At 30.4% G+C, this 20,633-nt stretch overlaps 5 protein-coding genes across 6 annotated transcripts; all 5 read left to right on the top strand.

The window, feature by feature from the left end:
* The first annotated feature begins 1,130 nt into the window (after window positions 1-1,130).
* LOC125066137 (34 kDa spicule matrix protein-like) lies at window positions 1,131-1,964 on the top strand. Its single transcript, XM_047674071.1, has 2 exons — window positions 1,131-1,235; window positions 1,538-1,964. Exons 1-2 carry the CDS (start codon window positions 1,172-1,174, stop codon window positions 1,852-1,854), a joined length of 381 nt encoding a protein of 126 aa, XP_047530027.1. The 5' UTR covers window positions 1,131-1,171; the 3' UTR covers window positions 1,855-1,964.
* A 3,017-nt stretch (window positions 1,965-4,981) lies between these two features.
* Window positions 4,982-6,658, top strand: LOC125064758 (stress protein DDR48-like). Of its 2 annotated transcripts, XM_047671970.1 has the most exons (3): window positions 4,982-5,072; window positions 5,174-5,915; window positions 6,132-6,658. In XM_047671970.1, exons 1-3 carry the CDS (start codon window positions 5,003-5,005, stop codon window positions 6,547-6,549), a joined length of 1,230 nt encoding a protein of 409 aa, XP_047527926.1. In that variant the 5' UTR covers window positions 4,982-5,002; the 3' UTR covers window positions 6,550-6,658. The 2 variants fall into 2 exon arrangements, with proteins under 2 accessions (XP_047527926.1, XP_047527918.1); XM_047671962.1 differs by having other exon boundaries at window positions 5,174-6,658.
* Window positions 6,659-9,520: 2,862 nt separating this feature from the next.
* On the top strand, window positions 9,521-10,643 carry LOC125066560 (leucine-rich repeat extensin-like protein 6). The gene is made up of 2 exons (XM_047674690.1): window positions 9,521-9,594; window positions 10,190-10,643. The coding sequence occupies exons 1-2, from the start codon at window positions 9,525-9,527 to the stop codon at window positions 10,573-10,575; spliced, it is 456 nt and encodes a 151-aa protein (XP_047530646.1). The 5' UTR covers window positions 9,521-9,524; the 3' UTR covers window positions 10,576-10,643.
* A 2,209-nt stretch (window positions 10,644-12,852) lies between these two features.
* Window positions 12,853-14,109, top strand: LOC125077573 (glycine-rich cell wall structural protein-like). Its single transcript, XM_047689525.1, has 2 exons — window positions 12,853-12,919; window positions 13,496-14,109. Exons 1-2 carry the CDS (start codon window positions 12,853-12,855, stop codon window positions 14,035-14,037), a joined length of 609 nt encoding a protein of 202 aa, XP_047545481.1. The 3' UTR covers window positions 14,038-14,109.
* Window positions 14,110-16,938: 2,829 nt separating this feature from the next.
* On the top strand, window positions 16,939-17,930 carry LOC125077580 (nuclear pore complex protein NUP62-like). The gene is made up of 2 exons (XM_047689538.1): window positions 16,939-17,005; window positions 17,170-17,930. Exons 1-2 carry the CDS (start codon window positions 16,939-16,941, stop codon window positions 17,904-17,906), a joined length of 804 nt encoding a protein of 267 aa, XP_047545494.1. The 3' UTR covers window positions 17,907-17,930.
* Window positions 17,931-20,633: the final 2,703 nt, after the last annotated feature.

Genomic DNA, 20,633 nt, shown 5'->3' on the forward strand with positions numbered 1-20,633 from the left:
TAATAATAATTTTATTTTAAATAAACAAATTTTAATATATAAATTTAAATATCTATGTAAGTCAGTCTTGGTATCAGACAAGGATAACTGTTATGTTCTTTGTGAAGAATTAAATTATTACAGATATTTTAAAACAAGCTCGAATCAGTATAAGAAAATAATATTATATTTTTTAATTATCATCTATGTTTGTGACTAACGGCTTAAGATCCAATATATACTATATGCGAACCCCCAATATATACGGACGAGCAAATTGACCACCTGATAATAAGGACTCACCACCATCCCTAGGACATTGACGTTGTCAGATATATTAACCATTCCTTACATCGGCATTGCAACGCCAACTTTCATAACTAAGATATGATATAATATGACCATTGTACCGGTAGTTAAGCTGACTCACTCCCCTTCGAACCGAAACACAAATTTTAAATTACCACCAAACAGCAATGTTTGGTGGCAGAATCTGTGATGAGTGGGCGGTATCTACCCAAACGGCGAACATCATCTCTTACAGACAATCTTTGGTGGAAAAAAGTTGTTAAATTAATAATATATACTTATTCCTCTAAATTTTTAGAGGTTCATAATGTCTTTATAATAGGTAATTTACCAAAAATAAATTTCGCTACAATTGAATCGAACGAAAACAAACAGCCAGACCTGAGAAAAATCAGCGAAAGTAACTCAGCGGAATGTTTGTTTTTGTCTCGTCGTATTGTTTTTTAATGTATCTAAGACACAATTTTTTCTGTAAATTTGTTGTCATAATTTTTAACAATCCCACTTTTTTGCTTATTGTAATGCATTTACATTGTACTAAAAACAATGTAACTGATTGTATATAGAAGTCCAATATTTGTTTATTATTACTGTTTTTAAAAATTTAATAAAATTATTTGTTTCATAATTATTTAAATTTATAAAACGCAAATTACGTCCGCTGGGAGATTCAATCAAGTAATCTTTTCCTGAAAGTTAACAAAATCAAATCCGATTAATACAGTACTATTTGTCATTACTTGTATACTCGTATTAAAGTTTAATGACATGATTTGTTTACAGAACTAATACTCGCGAACACGCTAAGTGAGTGTTGTCGATCATATAAAATAGAGTCCAATGTTTGGTATGGTCACAGTTTTCATTTATCAAGAGCTCAAAAATGGCACGGTTTAATTTAATTTTCGCCTTAGTTATCGTGGTGTTTTTAACAATTGCTGAAGCAGGTTTGTGTTTATTTAATGTATTTTAGTCAAATTATTTTTATATTAATCTGAAAAATAAAAGCATAGGTTTCGATTTTACTGAGATACCCAATTTTTTCGTCCTTAATATCATTGCTTTTTAATGGATATTCTTTTCTGCTGTAAAAATAATAATTCTCTTATTTTAATAATTATTAATTCATTGATTATTTTTTTAATAAAACAAAAAGGAATTAGAACTAGTAAAAGTAATAGTAATAGTGAAATTAGAATTAGTAATTTGCTTAGACCATTCTCAATTCAATGAAAATTAAAATTTTCAGGATTACGAGAACGTCGTTCGCCTCAATTCAGTCAAGCAAGTGCCAGTGCAGCATCGTTTGGAGGTAACAGGTATCCACCGAGACCTGGATTTGGGGGTCCTGTATCAGGATTTGGGCGCCCTGGACCAGGTTTTGGCATTGGAAGACCAGGTGGCAACTTTGGAGGTCCCGGATTTGGACATGGTCCCCAGAGAGGATTTGGACAAAATGTACCCGGAAGGCAGGGTGTCAATATTAACATTGCTAAGAGTGTAAGCATCAGTACTGGTGGTCGTGGTACGGCGTTGTCTCAAGCAAGTTCGAGTTCAAGAGGCTAGTGATATTATATTAAGACAATTATGCGACATTTCTCTGTTAGGATATTTGTAAGATTTCGATTAAAATATTTTTCAAGAATATATTTGATTTCAATTTACAGCTTAACTTATCCACTTGAAATGTTTAATTGTATTCAATTAATTTATTATTATTGTTTCATGAATATATTTTGACAAACAATATTTTACACAAACATTCATTTATTCTCCAAATAAATAAATTTGGAGAATAAATGAATGAATATGTTATTATTAATTTAAAAAAAAACATATAATTGTAGTTTTCTATTAATTCAATGGAAGACACGAGACTGAATTCAAAATAAGTTTTTTTGGTTAATTATAATTAAATATAAATAAAATGATAAATGACTCAAGCAGACGCATAGATACTTTTGAAGTTTAGAAATGTTTTAATTAAGTTGGTATAAGTACTTACAAAATGTCACAGGCAACTAGCTTAATTAGCCATCCAATTGAACGCCCAGCCATTTTACTAAACGGTGCTGTTCAACCAGCAGCCTGAATGACAGTCAGCCAATTCATATATATTGTATTATGATTGACAAAAGAGTATCTGGGGCTAAAATGCTGGCTACACTGGAGCCTCTACAACATAAATTTCTAAGAAATAACATCACAATTCGACGTGTAAACACACATATTGATATATTTGTATTTTACTATATTCTAATGAATAATAAAAAATGTTTTATTTTATTTGCAAAATAATTAGGCTATTTTTTATTTCCCTTAAACCTCAAAATCCGCCTCTGATATTATACGTGTAGTGTACACAGATCTGTAATAACATAATTAATATTATATTTATATTTCATATGAATATATATTATATGTGTATGTTTATGTATCTGTCATCTCGAGTGACACACATCGCGTAAAGCGCGGGAAAATGAGATATATAAAATTTGGCGCGCGGTGAAGACGGTGTGTGTGCACAGCGAGCTGATATTAAAATATAATATCTTTTTAATGTTACTTGTAAATCGATCTTACATGTGAACATTACAATACGTATTGACGTTAAATATACATCATTATTTTGATAGATTCAGATAACTAAAGATGTGAGTGGATGAAGATATAGTTAAGGAATAATATTATCTCATAAGGAGGGTATTATGACATATAATATATCACCTACATCCACTCATATAATATATCACCTTTATTCACTCATGTATCTTATTATATAAAAATGAAAAGTAAAGTTATTTAACACCATGTTTCCGGCTACGCAAAACCAAACATTTTTCTTACATTGGGTAATCATTTCTTATTGAATATTCTTTACAATATTTATTATTTAACCTATACTTATATATTTATTTTTAAAAATAAATAAATAAAAAAAATCTTTTATTTTTAAATCCTTGTACTAAAACTAATGAAATTTATCATAGTTGAATGCATTGTTCTAAAAGTGTATGCAAAACTTCTGCTCAATTATTTGGATTAAAAGAGCTTATTATTTAATTGCTAGATATGCCCCACAATAGTGAGCATTAACAGGTAGAACTAAAGAACATTTAAAATGTGTTTGCATGACACGTAATTGCTTTAAATCTGATAACATGTCTGGATTTTTTCCAGTTTTATTCAAAAATTATATATGGTATAATGGTATATGGTAAATATCCCGCTTTAAATACTGTTAGTAATAAAAATTACCATGTTAATTTAAAATTTAACATGTAAATAGGTATTTTTTTCATTTTGTTGTAAAAAGTACGAACATAATAATTAAAATTAACACAAATTTCTTCAAATCACAAATGTCTTGTTCACGAGACTCTCCAGTCTCCTGAACAAGATATTCGTAGATAATGTCGAAATATCGAGCTCCAACAAATAAAAATAAAAAACATGGTAAATATTTACATGTTATTACAGTGAAACAAACTTTTTAAGTACGAAAAAGTTTTTTTTTTGAATTTACATATCAAATTAGGCCGCAAGTCCCAAGTCGTATTTCAATAAATTCACTTGAAAGTACTAATTATAATTGTATTTAGTCAATGATAAATGAAGCTGTTTATTTTTCTAACCCAAATGCAAAATTTATCATCTCTCATTTTTTAATGATAATCACGTTTGTTTATACAAAAAGTTAAATTAGAGTGTCCTTAATTTCAAATTTATAGTTTTTACTTAATGCATATAAAAACATATTGTACAGTACTTATAATAATTTTCACCCACAATGGTCGGAATTGATATTCAATTGAAAAAGTTTCTTACTACGATTTACGCGGTCAGAATTTGTAATATTTTTTCTACTTTTCATCCGTATATAACTTAATTAAAATAACTATTAGTTAAATAAATGTGGTATATGTCAGAGGAGCAGGATGCCGATGGGATTGATCTGATATTTGGAAGACTATGTGGGCATGAAATAGAGATATTCACAAAATAAAAGTATTTAATATCGTCTAATCACTATATTAATTGATTCAATAATCGTACACCACAAAAATATCAAAGGATTACAATAATTAATCTTGATTAAGAGCAAATGGGTTTGCAAGCAACCATCGCATTCGAGTCGCTTGTAAAACCATAACGGCTCGCGTTGCCATGACACTTACAACTCCATTCGGGGTGACCCGCTCTTAAAAGTAAATCAGCCATCAAACATTATTGCCAACTATTCGATTGATTAATTATCCAAATCAACAACCAAAGTAACCGCGTCAGGTTATATATATTTAATAATAAAAATTGTATTGTCATAGCTAAATAAATATCTCGGCTTTTTAATAACATACAAAATCCTTTTTTAGTGTACGTGTATATCAAAAACTAGCGTCTGATTCGATTAGCGTCTAATATCGATGATTGCATAAACAATAGGATAAAATAGATATAGCGTGATGCAATGCTGGAAAGTACCCAATTCATTTTTAAATTAATCAAATTATTATAAAGTGACTTAGTTTGAAATACAAATATATCGTGAATTTCGCAAATTGAATGTTATATTTGTTCGTGTTATTATCGTTTTGCTAGCGAAGATCACATCAGAACACTATTCTTAGAAATGTTTTATTATCGCACTTCAATATGACTATATAATGACAAGAATGTTCAATTTTTAATCATAACAAGTACTTGCGACTTCGACATGGCCAAGTTGATTTTGATATCGGGATTTTGTTTGCTTGCAGTCGCCACGCAGGCTGCTACTTATAGAGGTATAAAATCGCTTTAATTTAAAAAATAATAAGCTTAGTAATCAATACGTTTTTATATTGAGCAACATATATTTAACAAATTTAATTTGCAATTATTTCAGACGCACATTTACCACATAGAGTGGTGAGGTCGCCGCACTATGGAGTACACTTCCACGATAATCAACCACTGTACCCACCACCACCTTTTCCTCCTCAACCACCACCACCGCCTTTTATTTACCGAACACACAATTGGAGTGGTGTAGGTCGTAACATTGGTGGTGCTGGTGGAGGTGTCTTTAGTGGCGCTGCCGCGTCTGCTCAAAGTGAAATCCCTGCTGCGAACGCAGCATTTTCCTTGGCTGAAGCTGGTGCGGTCCAAGGTCAATTTGAAGCACAATCCGCTGAATCTGATGACAATTCCGGTTCAAATGGCTTCAAAAACTCCGGTCACTATAATTCTAATTCAGAATCAAGTTCTCATAAATTTGGAAGTAATTCAGAAGATTATTCAAAGAACAAATCAGGCCATAGTGACAATGGGGGGTACTCAGGACTGAATAGTCATATAACTCGAGATGAATCATCAGGCTTTTTTGGTCAATCAAAACAAAATACTGCATCAAACGGTCAAGAATTGAACAGAGGTTATGGCCAATCGTCAAGTTTTAATTCAGACTACACTGGAAGTTCTGGAGGTTACGGAGGTGGATATAATAAAAACGTTAAAGAGTCTCGTACTCGATCGGAGTACGTTCAAAATGGCGAGGGAAATCAATTTGGATCTCAACAAAGTGGTGTTAATAGAAACCAAAGAAACTTTGACGAAGGAAGGCAATCTCATTCTGGTGGATTAAGTGGTTCACAAGCTCAAACATTATCGACTGGTAATAATAATGGTCAATATGCTTCTACTCAAGGATCGGCACAAAGCGAATCAAATGGTTTTAGATATGGAAACGACAATAGGCGTTCCGAAGTTCGTGGTTATGAAAATCAGGCTGATGGAAGTGAAACCTTCAAAGGCCAACAGTTGAAAACCACATTAGGATCAGAACACTCAACTGGATATAGTAGCTCACAAGCTCAATCTTCATCTTCTGATAAAAATGGTCAATATGCTACTTCTCAAGGATCAGCGCAAAGTGGAGCTAAAGGTTATGGATATGGAAATAACAATAGGCGTTCAGAAGTTCGTGGATATGAAAATCAGGCTTATGGAAGTGGTTCCTATAAAGCACAACAGTTAAAATCCACAGAAGAATCAGCTGGATATGGCGCTACTGTGGATGGTCAAATGGCTCTGTCTGGTAGTAATATTGGAGCAGGGTACGGGCAACATCAAACAGCTCTTCATGGAGCTCTCGAGCTGGCATCTCAAGGATTACAAACTGCTAAGAATTCTGAATGCAGTACGTGCCAGAAAAGTACTTACGCTCTGAGTAATGCCAAGAGTCACAGTGGTTCAGCAATCGCGCTTTCTATTGGAGGTTAATTCAATTATTAAAAATATGTAAACTTCATTTTATAAATGTAAAGAAATGTAACAAGTCTATACATAAAGTCAATTAATGTAAGTGTGAATAAAACAAAAAGCGCTTGAATCTTTTTTTGTTAAGTAATTAAAAAAATAATTTGCTGTTTGTTCATATTAATGTTTCATTACTTAAAAATTGAGTTTAAAGAGCATATACGAATTCCTTATAAAACCTTTTTTTATAGTATTTATATAAATTACCTCGTTTGTCTAGCGGCTTAGCGCTTTAGCGGCCATATAGGGCTATAAATGCCTAGTTTTAGCCATCAATCGGGCTATTAAAACTATTGGGTTTCACAAAAAACAAGTTTGTTAAGAAATTATTTGTAGTACATATATCGTCCGTGAAAAGATAAAACATGTACAATTATATGTCATTTTTTTTGCAAGAAATTTAAAAGTACCTCTATTGTTAGAACTAATTTAATAGTTATTTGTGCCTCAGTAAGTGTCAGACTATTTAACTTTTCCCTTAACAGCTTCCAAATAAAATAACATTATAAGAAAGTTATATATTTTAGTATAAAGTTAAAGAAATAAGAACGATTAAAATATATGAATTTATTTTGCATGAAATTCTTTTAATGTTCCACGTTGTAAATAATATAATTCTTTGAAAAAAAAATGTTGTTGTTAATGCACTTTATTGTACACCACAAAAATAATCTACGGAAATCTTAGGACTAAAAAAGAAATAAAACTAAAAATAATGTGTTGTACCACGGGAGACTTACGGCTAATTAGCCATCTCTTCCAGACAACCCAATCTGAAAGTCATTTTTAAAAACGTAATCTGGGTAGGCGGTGTTGCCATAAACTTACAATCGAATATTTTCACACTAGTACTCATACTTAATACATTTATAACTACTAACTGCTACTCGCAGTTTTGCTCGCGTGGAATATGAATATATTTACAAATTAACTTACATTATTACATAATGTAAGTACTCATTGTATACCACATTAGTTTGTATTTCAACCCTTAGGGTAGAATATCCAGAAACGCTTAAATACGTATCTACTCATTTTTAATCAGTAGCCCAAACGTAAAGTTTCATTCAATTTCAAAAATGACGGACTTCCAAACTAACCTGTATACAGAATGTCAACCCAATTTCCCTCCTTAGGCGTAAAATATCCAGAAACGCTTAAATACGTATCAATTCATTTTAATCGGTAATATATATAAACATAACTTTTACATTCACATTTTACGGTTACATTTAGAAGATTTACAATTAAAACCTTTGTTTGGCAGTGTTTGTTGTAGACAATACAAGCATTTTACTAAATTCCAATCATGATTAAGACTCTAGATATGCTTTACGTCTTTTAATTAGTAAGTAATGTCACAGATTCAATACTAAATTGAAACTTAGATTCACGTTTCAGGTCACGATTAAATAATTATTTTAATTTTATATAAAAATACTGTTATTTTAAATGTAATTTTATTATATTTGGTAACTTCATACATAAACAATTATTTAATATTATTAATCAACCAATTTGACTCTTGCATTTCAAATAAAAATATAATGTATATTTATAAAAATATCAGTTTATGATCAGATAAACTAGCAAAAGTTAATATTAATAGCTAATATGTTTTTTTAAAACTAAATAGACGCAAGTAAATTTATTACATGGTGCTAAAAAATATATATAATATATTTTTCATCTAGTGAATAATACACTTTTAAATAAAAAAGAATCATTGATGCACTGGGGATTGTTGTAGACGTAGAAGATTGAAAATGGAAAATTTTATATAAGTTACTATAATTAGTTCTAGTGGAAAACTAAAACTTTTTTTACTATTGCTTTTTTTACTATTTTATGTCCTACTTATGAAATATTTCACAATATTACAAATCTGATTGGGTAAAGTGACACAAAACCGACTCTGTTCACTCAACATGGTCTTGACAGTCTTGTCCCTAGGGTGTTTGAAGAAAAAAAACCAAAAACCACCGTTTTTTTTTAAGTTTTCGTTTTTGTTAAAAACCATCTAATTTTAAGATTCGTTTTTGCTAATATCCTAAGGATTTTTCGCGAAAAATCTAATTATCAAATCATCCTAAGACGTAATATACATAATTACAGACTCTAGAATATTTTTTGGTAATTGTACACATTCAGTAAGACATTACTTAACTTTGTTGATATTGAATTGAATCCGCAACTGAAGACTTCATCTTACTGAGCTTGCAGTCACAAGTATGTTAGTTTCATAATAAATCGAACCTCTTAACATTGTGTAGTGGCGTAGCTATCGTAGGGCCAGGTGGTGCAGTGCACCAGGGCCCCTGAGCTCTGGGGCGCCCTCTAACCTAAGCTATGAAAAGAGCTTTGAATAGAGATGAAGTATGGATTTAACTTACTAATGATATGTTCAACTCACTGTATCCTGTATCCTATTCTTATTCCTATCTATAATTTTGAAGGCCAATATACGTTGAAGACGGGGCAAGGGCACGATTCTTTTTCTATGCACCAGGACCTACCCACCTAGCTACGCCACTGACTATACCGTAAGTCTGCCGATCACTGGCTCTTGAACTATAATGTTTTCATAAACAGATGTCATGTCTCTTGATTAATTAATTGAGAGCTCCATACATTTTTCTTATACTTTTATTTTTTATATTGGTCTTCTTAAATAAATAACATATTACATATAATTAGATGCATTATCGCAGAACTTCGACTTTGGAGAATTTCTAGATACCTAGGGTTATTTCCCACTTGTATTATCAAATATTACGTAAAGAAATGTATGGAAACAGACAAGTTACATTAATTCGCACATCGTTTAAATTGACATAATAAATTATCACACATTTGTGATGGTTACGTTTCTAAGTATTCGTACTGAGTTGGTATGAATATAAAATGTAACATATGAAGTTTTTAATCATAGTGCCAAAATGCTTCGACTTGGTTTCGTCCTGTTTATGATCGTTTTCGTTAGTCATTGTTCATCACTTAGTTTGAATCGTAAGTGTTGTCATATTTACGTATTATGTTGAGGATATATAAAAAGCTTTTTTTATTTCACATATTTTGTATGTGTTACATAATGGTTTACATCAAACTGGCTACAAGTAATTTGGCAAAAGGTTGTGATTGCTCCTTTGGGAATTGGACCAGTGTTGTATTTTTCCTTTTATATTTAGTTTTCCGTTTAATCATTATTTTTTTTAACATGAATGGTTTTAAGGTTTTAATGGGTGTTTGGTTAAACACTGTTTTCTCTGTTTTTGTCATAATTGATCTAACAATGAAAAAAAGCAGATACATTGTCGTTTAATTAACCTAGGAGATACATATACCTAGGAGAAAATATTAAATGTGGAAATAATTGTATATGTAATTGCTTATATTGTGTAAACATGTGTCTATGCAAAAAAAAAGTTTTGATTCCATTTAATTTTATATATGTTCAATCCACAGACATAAGTGAAAAATAAATTACTTAGCAAGCCAAGACGCATCTGCGAGATGAGAGAGATATAGATTCCAACAAAGAAATTAATAAAATTAATATATTTGATTTCATCAAATTCTAACTATGAATTTAATAACATTGCAGATGGCACACTTATAGAGAGATTGAAAAGATCGCCATATTACTGTGATCCAGCGCCAGCTCCGCCTCCACCACCGCCACCTCATCGACCTTATTGGCCACCACCACCGCCACCACCTCCACCACCACCACCACCTGTACCGCGACTATACTGGCCACCTCCGCCACCACCACCGCCACCACCGTTCCGACATCATCACCACCACCGTCACTACGAACCGAGTGGTCCAGAAGGACCAAGACCCTCGTACCAACAATACACCGACGGACAAAATGAATCCCCTAAAGAACCTTGTGATACTTGTGAAGGAAAAAATTCAGCGGTCAGCAATGCAAAAAGTGTTAGCGGAGACGCTATAGCCATCTCAATTTCAAGAACAAAAGCATAAATAGCACTTTTGTCAAGGGACATGAAACATGTTTCGAAAAGTTATATAATATGCAATTTCAAATAAAATACTTTTAAAAAGTTATTGAATTATATTTATTTGATTGGTAGTAACCGATAATGTTAGTTATTTACAATAAGACTGTAATTGCAAATGTACTTTTTTATACTAAATTCGGTATAAAAAAGTACATTTGCAATTAAAGCCCATAAAGTTATGAAAAGCCCTTCTAAAAAACATAAAAAATTAAAAAATCTATTCAAAATGATTAACTCAATATTAAATCTCAGTCTATTCAATATCTCAATTATTAGGTAATTATTTAAGTTAATATTAAATCTAATTTTAAATAAAAATATTTAATTATATGTACAGTCGGGGTAAGAAGTTAGTTTAGTGCTGTAGTTTCAAAAGGTACTAAGAGTTTACGACTTGATAAAGGAATGAATTTGAAAACTGACGAAGGAGCCTACACCAAAATTTGTGTATGAATCCTTTTAACAATAATTGCCAAAATTCAGTAGTAGTTACAATTTTGTATTTCAAATAAAAAGATTCATATTCATAAACTGGCCAAAAGAAAGTATTAATTATGCAGTTCTATGGTCATTTCTCTACAAAGTTTGCACGTTTAAATATTGAAATATTATTCTAAAGTATAATACTATCATTTATTTGCATGTTTAAAATGTTAAGCAAATAGCAATAAAATGTTTTTAAAATTCGCACTCGAAAATGAACTTTATTAGCGTCACTTATGTAGCGTTCATAATAACTTTGTTAACAAACACGTGAATTAAATAAAACTTTCCTGTTGTCAACAGTAATTTAATGGCACAGTTTTATTACAAATGTGCTAAAATAAAACACCGTTAGAATTTCTATATTTTAAGTTTTATTATATTAATACAATCGACCTCAATGGCTAGATCCTAGATTTTTTATTATTTATATGACGATAATGAACTTAGAAAATGTTTGCTTTAATCATCTGTCGTTGCAAATAGCTTCTACCTTTATCCTAAGTTATGATGCATTTTTTATACTTATCATATTCAATAGGAATTAGCGAAGTGATATCGGATTCCTACGACAAAGTTAAAATATTCGTCCGTAATTTAGATTTTGAAAATAAATATTATATTCGGTTTTAAGCTTGTTAGTATTAACACTAAATAAGTTTTTTTTTCATCATTTATTTCGATAGATTTACTTCCTCATTCCAAAATTCGTCGCATTTGTGTTCGGGGATACTAAAAGTATTATAGGTATTTAATAAGTTTTTATTTTCGAGTATTTACTACCAACAAAGTTTACGTAAGTTTGTGTGTAGTTTCAATCTGTATTTGTTCACACGTCTCATTCGTCGCATCTTTAATTTAATATATTTTTGTCATTTTTTAATTTAAACAATAATAATAATTAGATGTTCTTATTAACAATAATATTATTTTAAATATATGAGGGATTACGGCATTGGGGTTATAATCTTTTTCCTGAGGGCTCTAGGAATAGATAAACGGTCTATTGTTTTTGAGTTTTAAATTTAAACATAAGCATAACAACAACTATTGACCACGGTAACCATTCAGTCTTACAAATATTCGTCATAAACCGCTAACTACAATAATACAAAGATAATTAATAAACGTGAAGTAATATTTTTTTTATCGGTATCTATAAATATAATCTGTTGTAATAATCATTATACATTTGTAGGAGTTCATTGAACTATCTATTGATTCCTTATTTAGTTGTTGAAAAAATCCTATAAAATTCAATTAGATTGACACTTTGGTATTCCGCTAGCGATCAATCCGGACATTTATTATCTGTTCTCTATTTTATTAGGATAGATGTTTCCCGCACTGAATACTATTCGACTAAATTACGAAACTACCGGTTTATCAATTATATAGCTGTTTATGGTACAAGCTCTCAATACTTTGGTAAATATTGACTGATATTTTGATAGGTAATTTATAAACCATTAATTATAAGATGTTGAAAGATATAATTATACAGGATGTTTTACTTCAGTAATATATTTTTTTAACTAATATCTTTTTGTGGTTATATTGTGTATGCAAAATGAATCAACCGTATTATTTCCTTATGCCATATAAGGTATTAAAATCGGAACATTATTATCAAAATACTTCCGTGGGAAATTCTAATAAGGCTCTCAATGTCTCAAACGTGGGAGTCGACCTCGTGGCATAACGTATAAAAGTTATTTTACGTGCAAATATTAACATACTCTACACTGTATTCAAAATGGCAAAGTTTTCGTACTTGGTCTATTTCTTCGCCATTGCTGTGGGAAGTTCTGTATACGCTGAAGGTAGTAATTTAGCTTCATTTATCGCTTTAATCTATAAGGCACCTCCGATTGAATATTATCTGTACCGTTAGGTAATAAACGGAATATCGGTCACGATTTTATAAATATAATGCCGAAATCTTTGTGTAGGTAAGGTATATTATTTTCGATCACTTTTAATCAAAGTTTACTTCCATATATTTATCAGATTAACATACTTACATGATTAAGTGAGAAATAATAAAAGACCAATAAACTATAATTTTAAAATTCATTAAAAAAATAGAAATTCCATTAATTCATAAAAGTAGTCCTAATAGTATCTGCATACCTATGCATCTATTTTGTGTAGTATATATACATTTGTGTGCGTGTGTTCAGTAGTCCGGAAATTTCTTTTACATAGTGCTCCATATTATTGAAATTGTAAGTTTACGATAGCTTCTTTGTATTGTATTTTATATATTATATTTGTATTGATGAACCACTTATTTATTATTATTAAAATTTTACAATCCACTTTTTTTTCGCTTATAACATTAGATTTTCTTAGAATAGATAGGTAAGATTAAATGTTTATTTTTTCTATAATTACAGATAACGGTGACGTAAATAATAGAAAACCACGACATTTAGTCAAGAACAAATTATGCTTTAAATACGGAATATGTGGTGGCGGTGGTTATCAGGGTGGTCATGGTTTCCATGGTGGCCATGGATTTCAGGGTGGTCATGGATACCAGGGTGGTTACGGTGGTCATGATGGAGGCTACGGTGGATATCAGGGTGGCTACCCATACCCACCCATCAATATTGGAATCAGTCAAGCTCAGTCCTCAGCAAGCGCAGGTGGTGGAGGGTACGGTAGCGAAACTTACCCAAACAACTACCAATATAACAACGGTTACCCGTACAACGGAAATGCTTATTATGGAGGTTACAATGGTAACAAAAGGCCTGGTTATTTTGGTAATGGCTATGGATCATATAATAACCAATTTAATGGGAACTATTATAGTGGTCAAGGAGGGTATGGATTCCAAAGGCCTTTTGGTTTTAACTATGACGATAATCATGAAGATAACAAGCCGATTGATGAGGAAGACGATGGTGATTATAGTAGATCGAATAAAAACTAAGTCCAATAACTAGTTATTTAATCTGTGATATTTAAATTGTACCTACGTTTTTTAAGAACTTACAATAATGGAACAAAGTGTACGCAAATTTTAAAAATGTATGACGTTTCTACAAAAATAAACATTATAAAAATCTATTAATTGTTTTACTTTGTAGGACATTAAATAATATATGCCTATACTTATACTATATGCCTTCCTAACAGAATTTCATCAAACACGGTGTTTTTTGAGTCAACTGAGGAGGAGATATTTTGCTGCATAATTGCCTTGTCTCTCAGGAACTTGTCTTTAAAGCCACGAAACCAACTTTTTATTAAATTTTCAACATTATTCGTACTTCTAGATTCTAGTATTCTTGTCTTTTTTTTTGCTACTATGATTTTATAGTGAAAAAGTTGATTATTATTCATGAATCCTCAAAATACGTAAGAACGCTGCCAACCTATGTTCTATGATATTATGTCTTCACTCTTCATGTAAACAGCGTCTTCGCCGACTTTTTCCTGGGACGCAATATTCAGCATAGCGCATTATGCAGACCCATTTAAAACACTTGGCTCTGAAATATGATATGCGATGCCATACCTTAGCTGGGGTCGGTACCTTAAAGTACCTTAATCCTACTTCTACTAGCTGTATTTAGATAGATACAGAGACTTTGATCATGTTTTAAAACAAAGTGTTTAATTGTTTATAATATAGTCATCACTAAAAAATATTATATTAATTGAGAAGGAGGTACGTGGTATACGTCGGACCTCCAACGAGGACTATTTAAAATATTTTCATCGGTTTATTCACCTTTACTAATTAAATACAACAACATAAATACGATATAATTATAAATAAAACTTAAGAGTTTTATGACTTAATTTATGTATGGCTATAGTTAATTATAACCTTTCAAATAGTCGTTAGACTGTGATTGCCATGTTTTTGGAACCAATTTTTGTTGTATAATATAACCGACAATTAGATATACCTTGTGATATTTTAAGGTTTTATCATAACTCTAAACTGACTAATAAACCTTTGTATCAAGTAGGTATTTTGTTATTTTTGTCGCTACCGACGTGGGTGGGTACGATGAGTTTTATTTGATGTCGGTAGAACAAACGTTACTTTACTTACTTTTACTCGGGAGTAGGGCTCTGTGCAACGCCGCCTGGATAGGTACCACCCACTCATCATATGTTCTACCACCAAACAGCAAAACATAGTACTATTGTTTTTATCCGGTTTGAAGAGTCAGTGGGCCAGTATAACTAAAGGTTGGAATGTTTAATGTTTCTGACTGTACCAACGTCTATGAGCAGGGGTGGCCACTTACCATCAGGTAGCCCTTTTGCCAATCCGTCTATCAATTTGACGTAAAAGTGTATAGGATCAGATAACTTGGAAATAAGTAAAATCTTAAGATATAAATTAAATTATTAATTTTGGATGTCATAACGAGACAATTATGTTCGAAATACAATGATATTCAAAACAATCCGAATAAGTTATTTTTAAATTTTAAGTGTCCTTTTAATTTATTTAATAAATATATTATGTTATCGATTCATCGATGTTTCTGCTATGTTATACTATTTTCAATTTAAAAAATATGTAAGTATACCAAAGTTGCCTCAACGAGAAAAAAGCGCTCAAGAAGTTTAGTTATTGAGAGAATGTTTAAATTTAAAAGTTCCCTCTGCCTTTTCGTCTACCTGCTATTGTCTGGATATATTACGCCGAAATCAAATGTCGAATTTAAATAAAATTCCTTATAGTGATAGCTTAAGTATCGTAAATTTGTCTGGGACATATTTTAGGTATATGGACAATGACAATGGTATCAAGTTATACAAGTATACCAAAATTTACATCTCCGTTTCCTATTGAAGTATAAAATATAGCAAGAACTGATCTAATAACATATTAAATACTAATGTTATTGTTATAGTTTCATAAGCTTTTGCCGAAGAACACTGTTAATAATAAAAAAAAATAATTAAAATAAAACAATAATTAAACGAATAAAATAAAATCATGAAATAACTATTGCCCTAACTCTAAAATAAATGTTACATGTGTATTAGTTCAATATTTGTAATCGTCTATAATACATCATAATTTAAATGACATTCCCAAAAATGATATTAAAGGTGTTTATAGATCCTATGTTTTCATATATGTACCATTATAAGCAGTGGAAAATATTCAAATATGAATTTTATTATATTCTTTTGAAAACTATATTTTTTTGTTATAATGCTATAATATTTATTTTGATAATATGTAACCTATTTATAGTGTATATGTTGGAGCGCATGCGCAATAAGCGTAAGCGACAAATAATATCCATCACTTGACAACGATAAAAAAGAAAATTTTTGCATGTCGATAATGTGTCATTCTTTTCTTTAATATTAAAATGTATACCAATAATTGCATTATTTCAATATAATCACGCTAATTTTCCGCACAGTATATAATTTAAGTAAACATATATACTTACTCTATTTAAAATCTAATACCGAAAAAATATACTCTTTTTTAATTACAGCTTTACGTAATTAAGAGTATTTTTATAAACCTAAACTAGATCAACCAGTTCTTTTTAAAATGAGATCAGAATTATGAATAAAACTCGTCATTTGAGATCCTCTTACATATTAATTAGCGATTTTTGTGCATATTTGAAATTTATAGCATCACTCCACTGGGATCCATCAGGTTTACCGTAAGAATCGAGATGAATTTATGAGTGTCAATGGCTTTTGGGTGTATTTTGTGACCCACTGGTCGAAGTGGGGGATATTATCTTCCTAGTATATAAGCTCGGAGAAATGATTCACAAGTATCCATTACATCGACGAAAGGTCTAATCAAATATATGAAAATATATTAATCAAGATGTACGCTAAGATTATTGTAGTGTTATCTGTGCTCGCAGTTAGCAAGGCGGCTCCTGCTCCTTATGGTAAGTTGATATAACGTGACAATAAACTTGAATATTTAACCAATTGAATTAACCTCAAATATACAAAATATTACTTAAATGCATGTATATAATAATTATTATAATCGTGCTTTTTTTTGCCTTTGGTACTGTGATTCATAAAAAAAATCAATTTATTTTTTTAGGTGAAAAATTACCAGAACTCATTTGGCGTGTTGGTCGAGCCCCAAATGTTGCCTTCGGATTTGGCAGTGGATTCAGCAGTAACATTGGTGGCATCAGTCATTCCTCAAGCATCGGATCGTCGTTCCAAAGCGGTGATGCCAGCGCATACGGTGCTGGTATTGGATCCTCAGATGGCAATACTTTTGCTAGAGGCGTTGGTTATGCACATGCTTCACCATATTCACACTTTGGATTACAACAGCCTCACGTTCCCGTTTATAACAACGCATTTCCAAGACCCTACGGTTCTGCTGTATCTTCAGCACAAAACTTCGGAAACTTTGGCTCAGCAGCGTCTTCGTCTCAGTCCCAAAACGGGTTTGGATCGGCGGTCTCCGCAGTTCAGAACAACGGCTTAGGCCCCTACCAATCAGCTGTTTCTTCCGCACAAAACTTGCGAGGCTATGGATCTTCTGTATCTAGCGCTAGCTCAAATGGTTTAGATTTTGGAACAGCTGTTTCTTCCGCTGAAAATAATGGAGGATACGGATCAGCTATTTCGATGGCACAGAATCATGGCCTTAATAACTTTGGTTCAGCAATTTCTGCAGCCCAGAACATTGGAGGTTATAGATCGAGCACAGCACAAACTATTCAGCAGCAAGGTGGTTCTCTTCGCCACAGTGGAGCCACTAGCATCAATGGACCTGGACTTCAAACGGCACAGTCTCACGCCATTAACAACGGTTATTATTAATTAGGGTTTAAAAATAAAATTATGTAAAAAAGATGTTGAGAAGACTGCTTGCCACTTTTCTTAATGTCTTTTGTAGGAACATTTTATATATTTAATAGAATTAATTAAATGAATAGTGAAAAGTTTTCTTTTGTTTTATTTTGTTATTACAATATGAATTGTAAAACATCGCCAAATTTGAAATAATTTTAGTAGTGACTTTACCAAACATATAACAATATAAAAGATAAGTATAATAATTTAATAAGTTTAGTATACTATTACGAAAGAAAAAATACTTTTTTTGTTTCAAAATTTTAATATATTATGTATAAATTCATAAGTTAATTGTATAAACGGAATATTTATTATTTTTCAAATTGAAGAAGATACGAATTTAAAACAAACTATATTAATAAGCAATAGCGACTTGGTTAACATTTTACAATACACAATAATTCTTTAGTTAGTTATTTATAGATCTGTACACATAATCGAATATTTTTATTTAAAATATTTCTTTGGCGAGTGGTAAATGTACGCGTGAGTTTTTTTTAGCACCAACCCATCTCTTAAACACAAAGGAACGATGATGAAGGCACATACATATACTTATGTGCAATATATGATCACATTTTTTTTGCAACGTATATATTATATCTTCACACATCACAAAAGTGAAAAATATAAATCTATCCATCTACAATAGGTATCTATAATTGAATAAATAGCATAATATTTTATTGTATTATATATTTTTATATTTCCTTAAAACAGATACAAATTCACTAATACAAATATAACATTAAAAAATCCAATTTCGTAATTAAGGATAACAGTAAATTTAAAAAATATTTTGCGCAAAAGTTGATGAAACTAAATAATGTTATTTTAAATATTATTATTTTTTATTTATTTTATTATCAACTTTATATAAAAAATTTTTTTTGATTGTTGCACTTGCCTATTTATATGTATGTTTATTAACTGTATTGATTATTGTAAGAGTATTGAGATATAAACTTACATATATAAAATTCACGTGGGTCAAAAGCAAGACATATACAAAGTTTATACCGCAGTTCGGATAAAAGTAAAAAAGTACGATATTGTTAGTTCCATAATTATAAGATATTATACTATATGAATTAATATCATATGATCCTATTAATGTTATATTTTTTAATATAATTTTCCTTAAATTTAAATCGAAGATTAGATAATATTTTAGTATATAGTAGATATAACAGCTGAATTTTAATTTGTTATTAATGATGTTACCTATTAATGTTTTGAATTTGCCTGTCGAGGTTATTTGTATAAGAATATTTAATAACCTAATATGTACGTATAATTGAATTCAACGTTTTTAGGCTATACTGAATCTGAGTATACCTTCTTCATGAAAATACAAAAATCAAATATATATATTTTGTAAATTTGTAATAAAATATGGCATAAAATCATCAAAATCAAATCTTAAATACAAGGATGTTGTAGGACTATACTTTGGAATCTTTCGAACCTTCAAATGAAACATCAATATCAAGAAATCGTTATCGATTCGCATAAATTAAAGATTTCATCCAAAGAATAATCTTTAATCTACAGTTCGACATTATTAATTACCGATTGATTACTGAATCGTTATTACAGTCTGTTGATTGCTTACACCCTTTAGTACATTTTTGGATGATAATTTTAGATCTTTATCTAAAGATTTTAGATACATACATTCGATTATTTATTTCGGTCGTAAGCCGTAAATATACACTAAGTACCGCTGTACCTACATAAAAAAGTTAAGCAGTCAACCCGCTTAATTATTATTGCTGGACCCACAACAACAAATCTTGATTTATCTAAATTCTCATAACATGAACTTTTACTGTCAAACTGTACAATAAAGTCGATGGCTCCAACGGATTGCAGAAACCAAAACAGACACAATAGTAAAATTTTACTTTTCATAGTATTGATATATTTATTTATTCAATAATAATAGTAGACTTATATACAACTACTTTTGTAGAAAGGCGGCCTAGTGACTTTTTATTTTATGAAGTATCGTTACTTTTCTGAAAAAGACCTTGAAAATGAAATGACCTTAATCATACAAAACTTTTATCTCAAACTATTAGTGTAAGTGGATCTTGTAACAGAATTTTAAATCAGTTTTTTTATAATATAGGTTGGTGGACGAATATAGCGTCAATAGCGCAATGGTTTAGGGGCCGTCTAGCGATATAAAAGGGCGCAGAATCGATTCTGACCCCTTTTGCTATTGTCGTCACCACTTCTAGCATAAGCTATTAAATTGCCCCTCCAATTAAGCTTAAATAATTGGAAAAGTAAATAGTAATATAAGGTATTCCTTATATTAGAAAATTAAATCTATTTTCATTAAATGTAATTTTTTTTTAGTTTTTTTTTGTATTAAGCAAATTTACAGGCAAATCTGGATAAAACCACGAGTATAATTTATTTTCTATTAATTAACTTAAAGAACCGTTACATAAAACAAAATATTTCTTTTTATATCCTTGTTTGATTGCACAAAATTTGAATAAACCGTAATAACTAACAGAATAAAAAATGATTTTATTATGTATCCATTAATAATATATATGTCTATCTATATGATATCACCATGGTAACGTATACATTATTTCAAAATTGTTTATTCCAAAGTTTTTTAAATAGAAATATAATACTTTGATCACACATACACGCATTTTTTTTGTCTTT

This window comes from Vanessa atalanta, chromosome 1 (genome assembly GCF_905147765.1).
Source record: "Vanessa atalanta chromosome 1, ilVanAtal1.2, whole genome shotgun sequence".
Classification (NCBI taxonomy): domain Eukaryota; kingdom Metazoa; phylum Arthropoda; class Insecta; order Lepidoptera; family Nymphalidae; genus Vanessa; species Vanessa atalanta.

What these genes read in the sequence shown, in the direction of transcription:
- LOC125066137 (XM_047674071.1), top strand. Translation starts at nt 1,172, where the DNA reads ATGGCACGGTTTAATTTAATTTTCGCCTTAGTTATCGTGGTGTTTTTA. An exon ending in TTTAACAATTGCTGAAGCAG is followed by an intron (nt 1,236 to 1,537) that starts GTTTGTGTTTAT and finishes TAAAATTTTCAG; the next exon opens with GATTACGAGAACGTCGTTCG.
- LOC125064758 (XM_047671962.1), top strand. Translation starts at nt 5,003, where the DNA reads ATGGCCAAGTTGATTTTGATATCGGGATTTTGTTTGCTTGCAGTCGCC. An exon ending in GCAGGCTGCTACTTATAGAG is followed by an intron (nt 5,073 to 5,173) that starts GTATAAAATCGC and finishes CAATTATTTCAG; the next exon opens with ACGCACATTTACCACATAGA.
- LOC125066560 (XM_047674690.1), top strand. Translation starts at nt 9,525, where the DNA reads ATGCTTCGACTTGGTTTCGTCCTGTTTATGATCGTTTTCGTTAGTCAT. An exon ending in TTCATCACTTAGTTTGAATC is followed by an intron (nt 9,595 to 10,189) that starts GTAAGTGTTGTC and finishes ATAACATTGCAG; the next exon opens with ATGGCACACTTATAGAGAGA.
- LOC125077573 (XM_047689525.1), top strand. Translation starts at nt 12,853, where the DNA reads ATGGCAAAGTTTTCGTACTTGGTCTATTTCTTCGCCATTGCTGTGGGA. An exon ending in AAGTTCTGTATACGCTGAAG is followed by an intron (nt 12,920 to 13,495) that starts GTAGTAATTTAG and finishes CTATAATTACAG; the next exon opens with ATAACGGTGACGTAAATAAT.
- LOC125077580 (XM_047689538.1), top strand. Translation starts at nt 16,939, where the DNA reads ATGTACGCTAAGATTATTGTAGTGTTATCTGTGCTCGCAGTTAGCAAG. An exon ending in GGCGGCTCCTGCTCCTTATG is followed by an intron (nt 17,006 to 17,169) that starts GTAAGTTGATAT and finishes TTATTTTTTTAG; the next exon opens with GTGAAAAATTACCAGAACTC.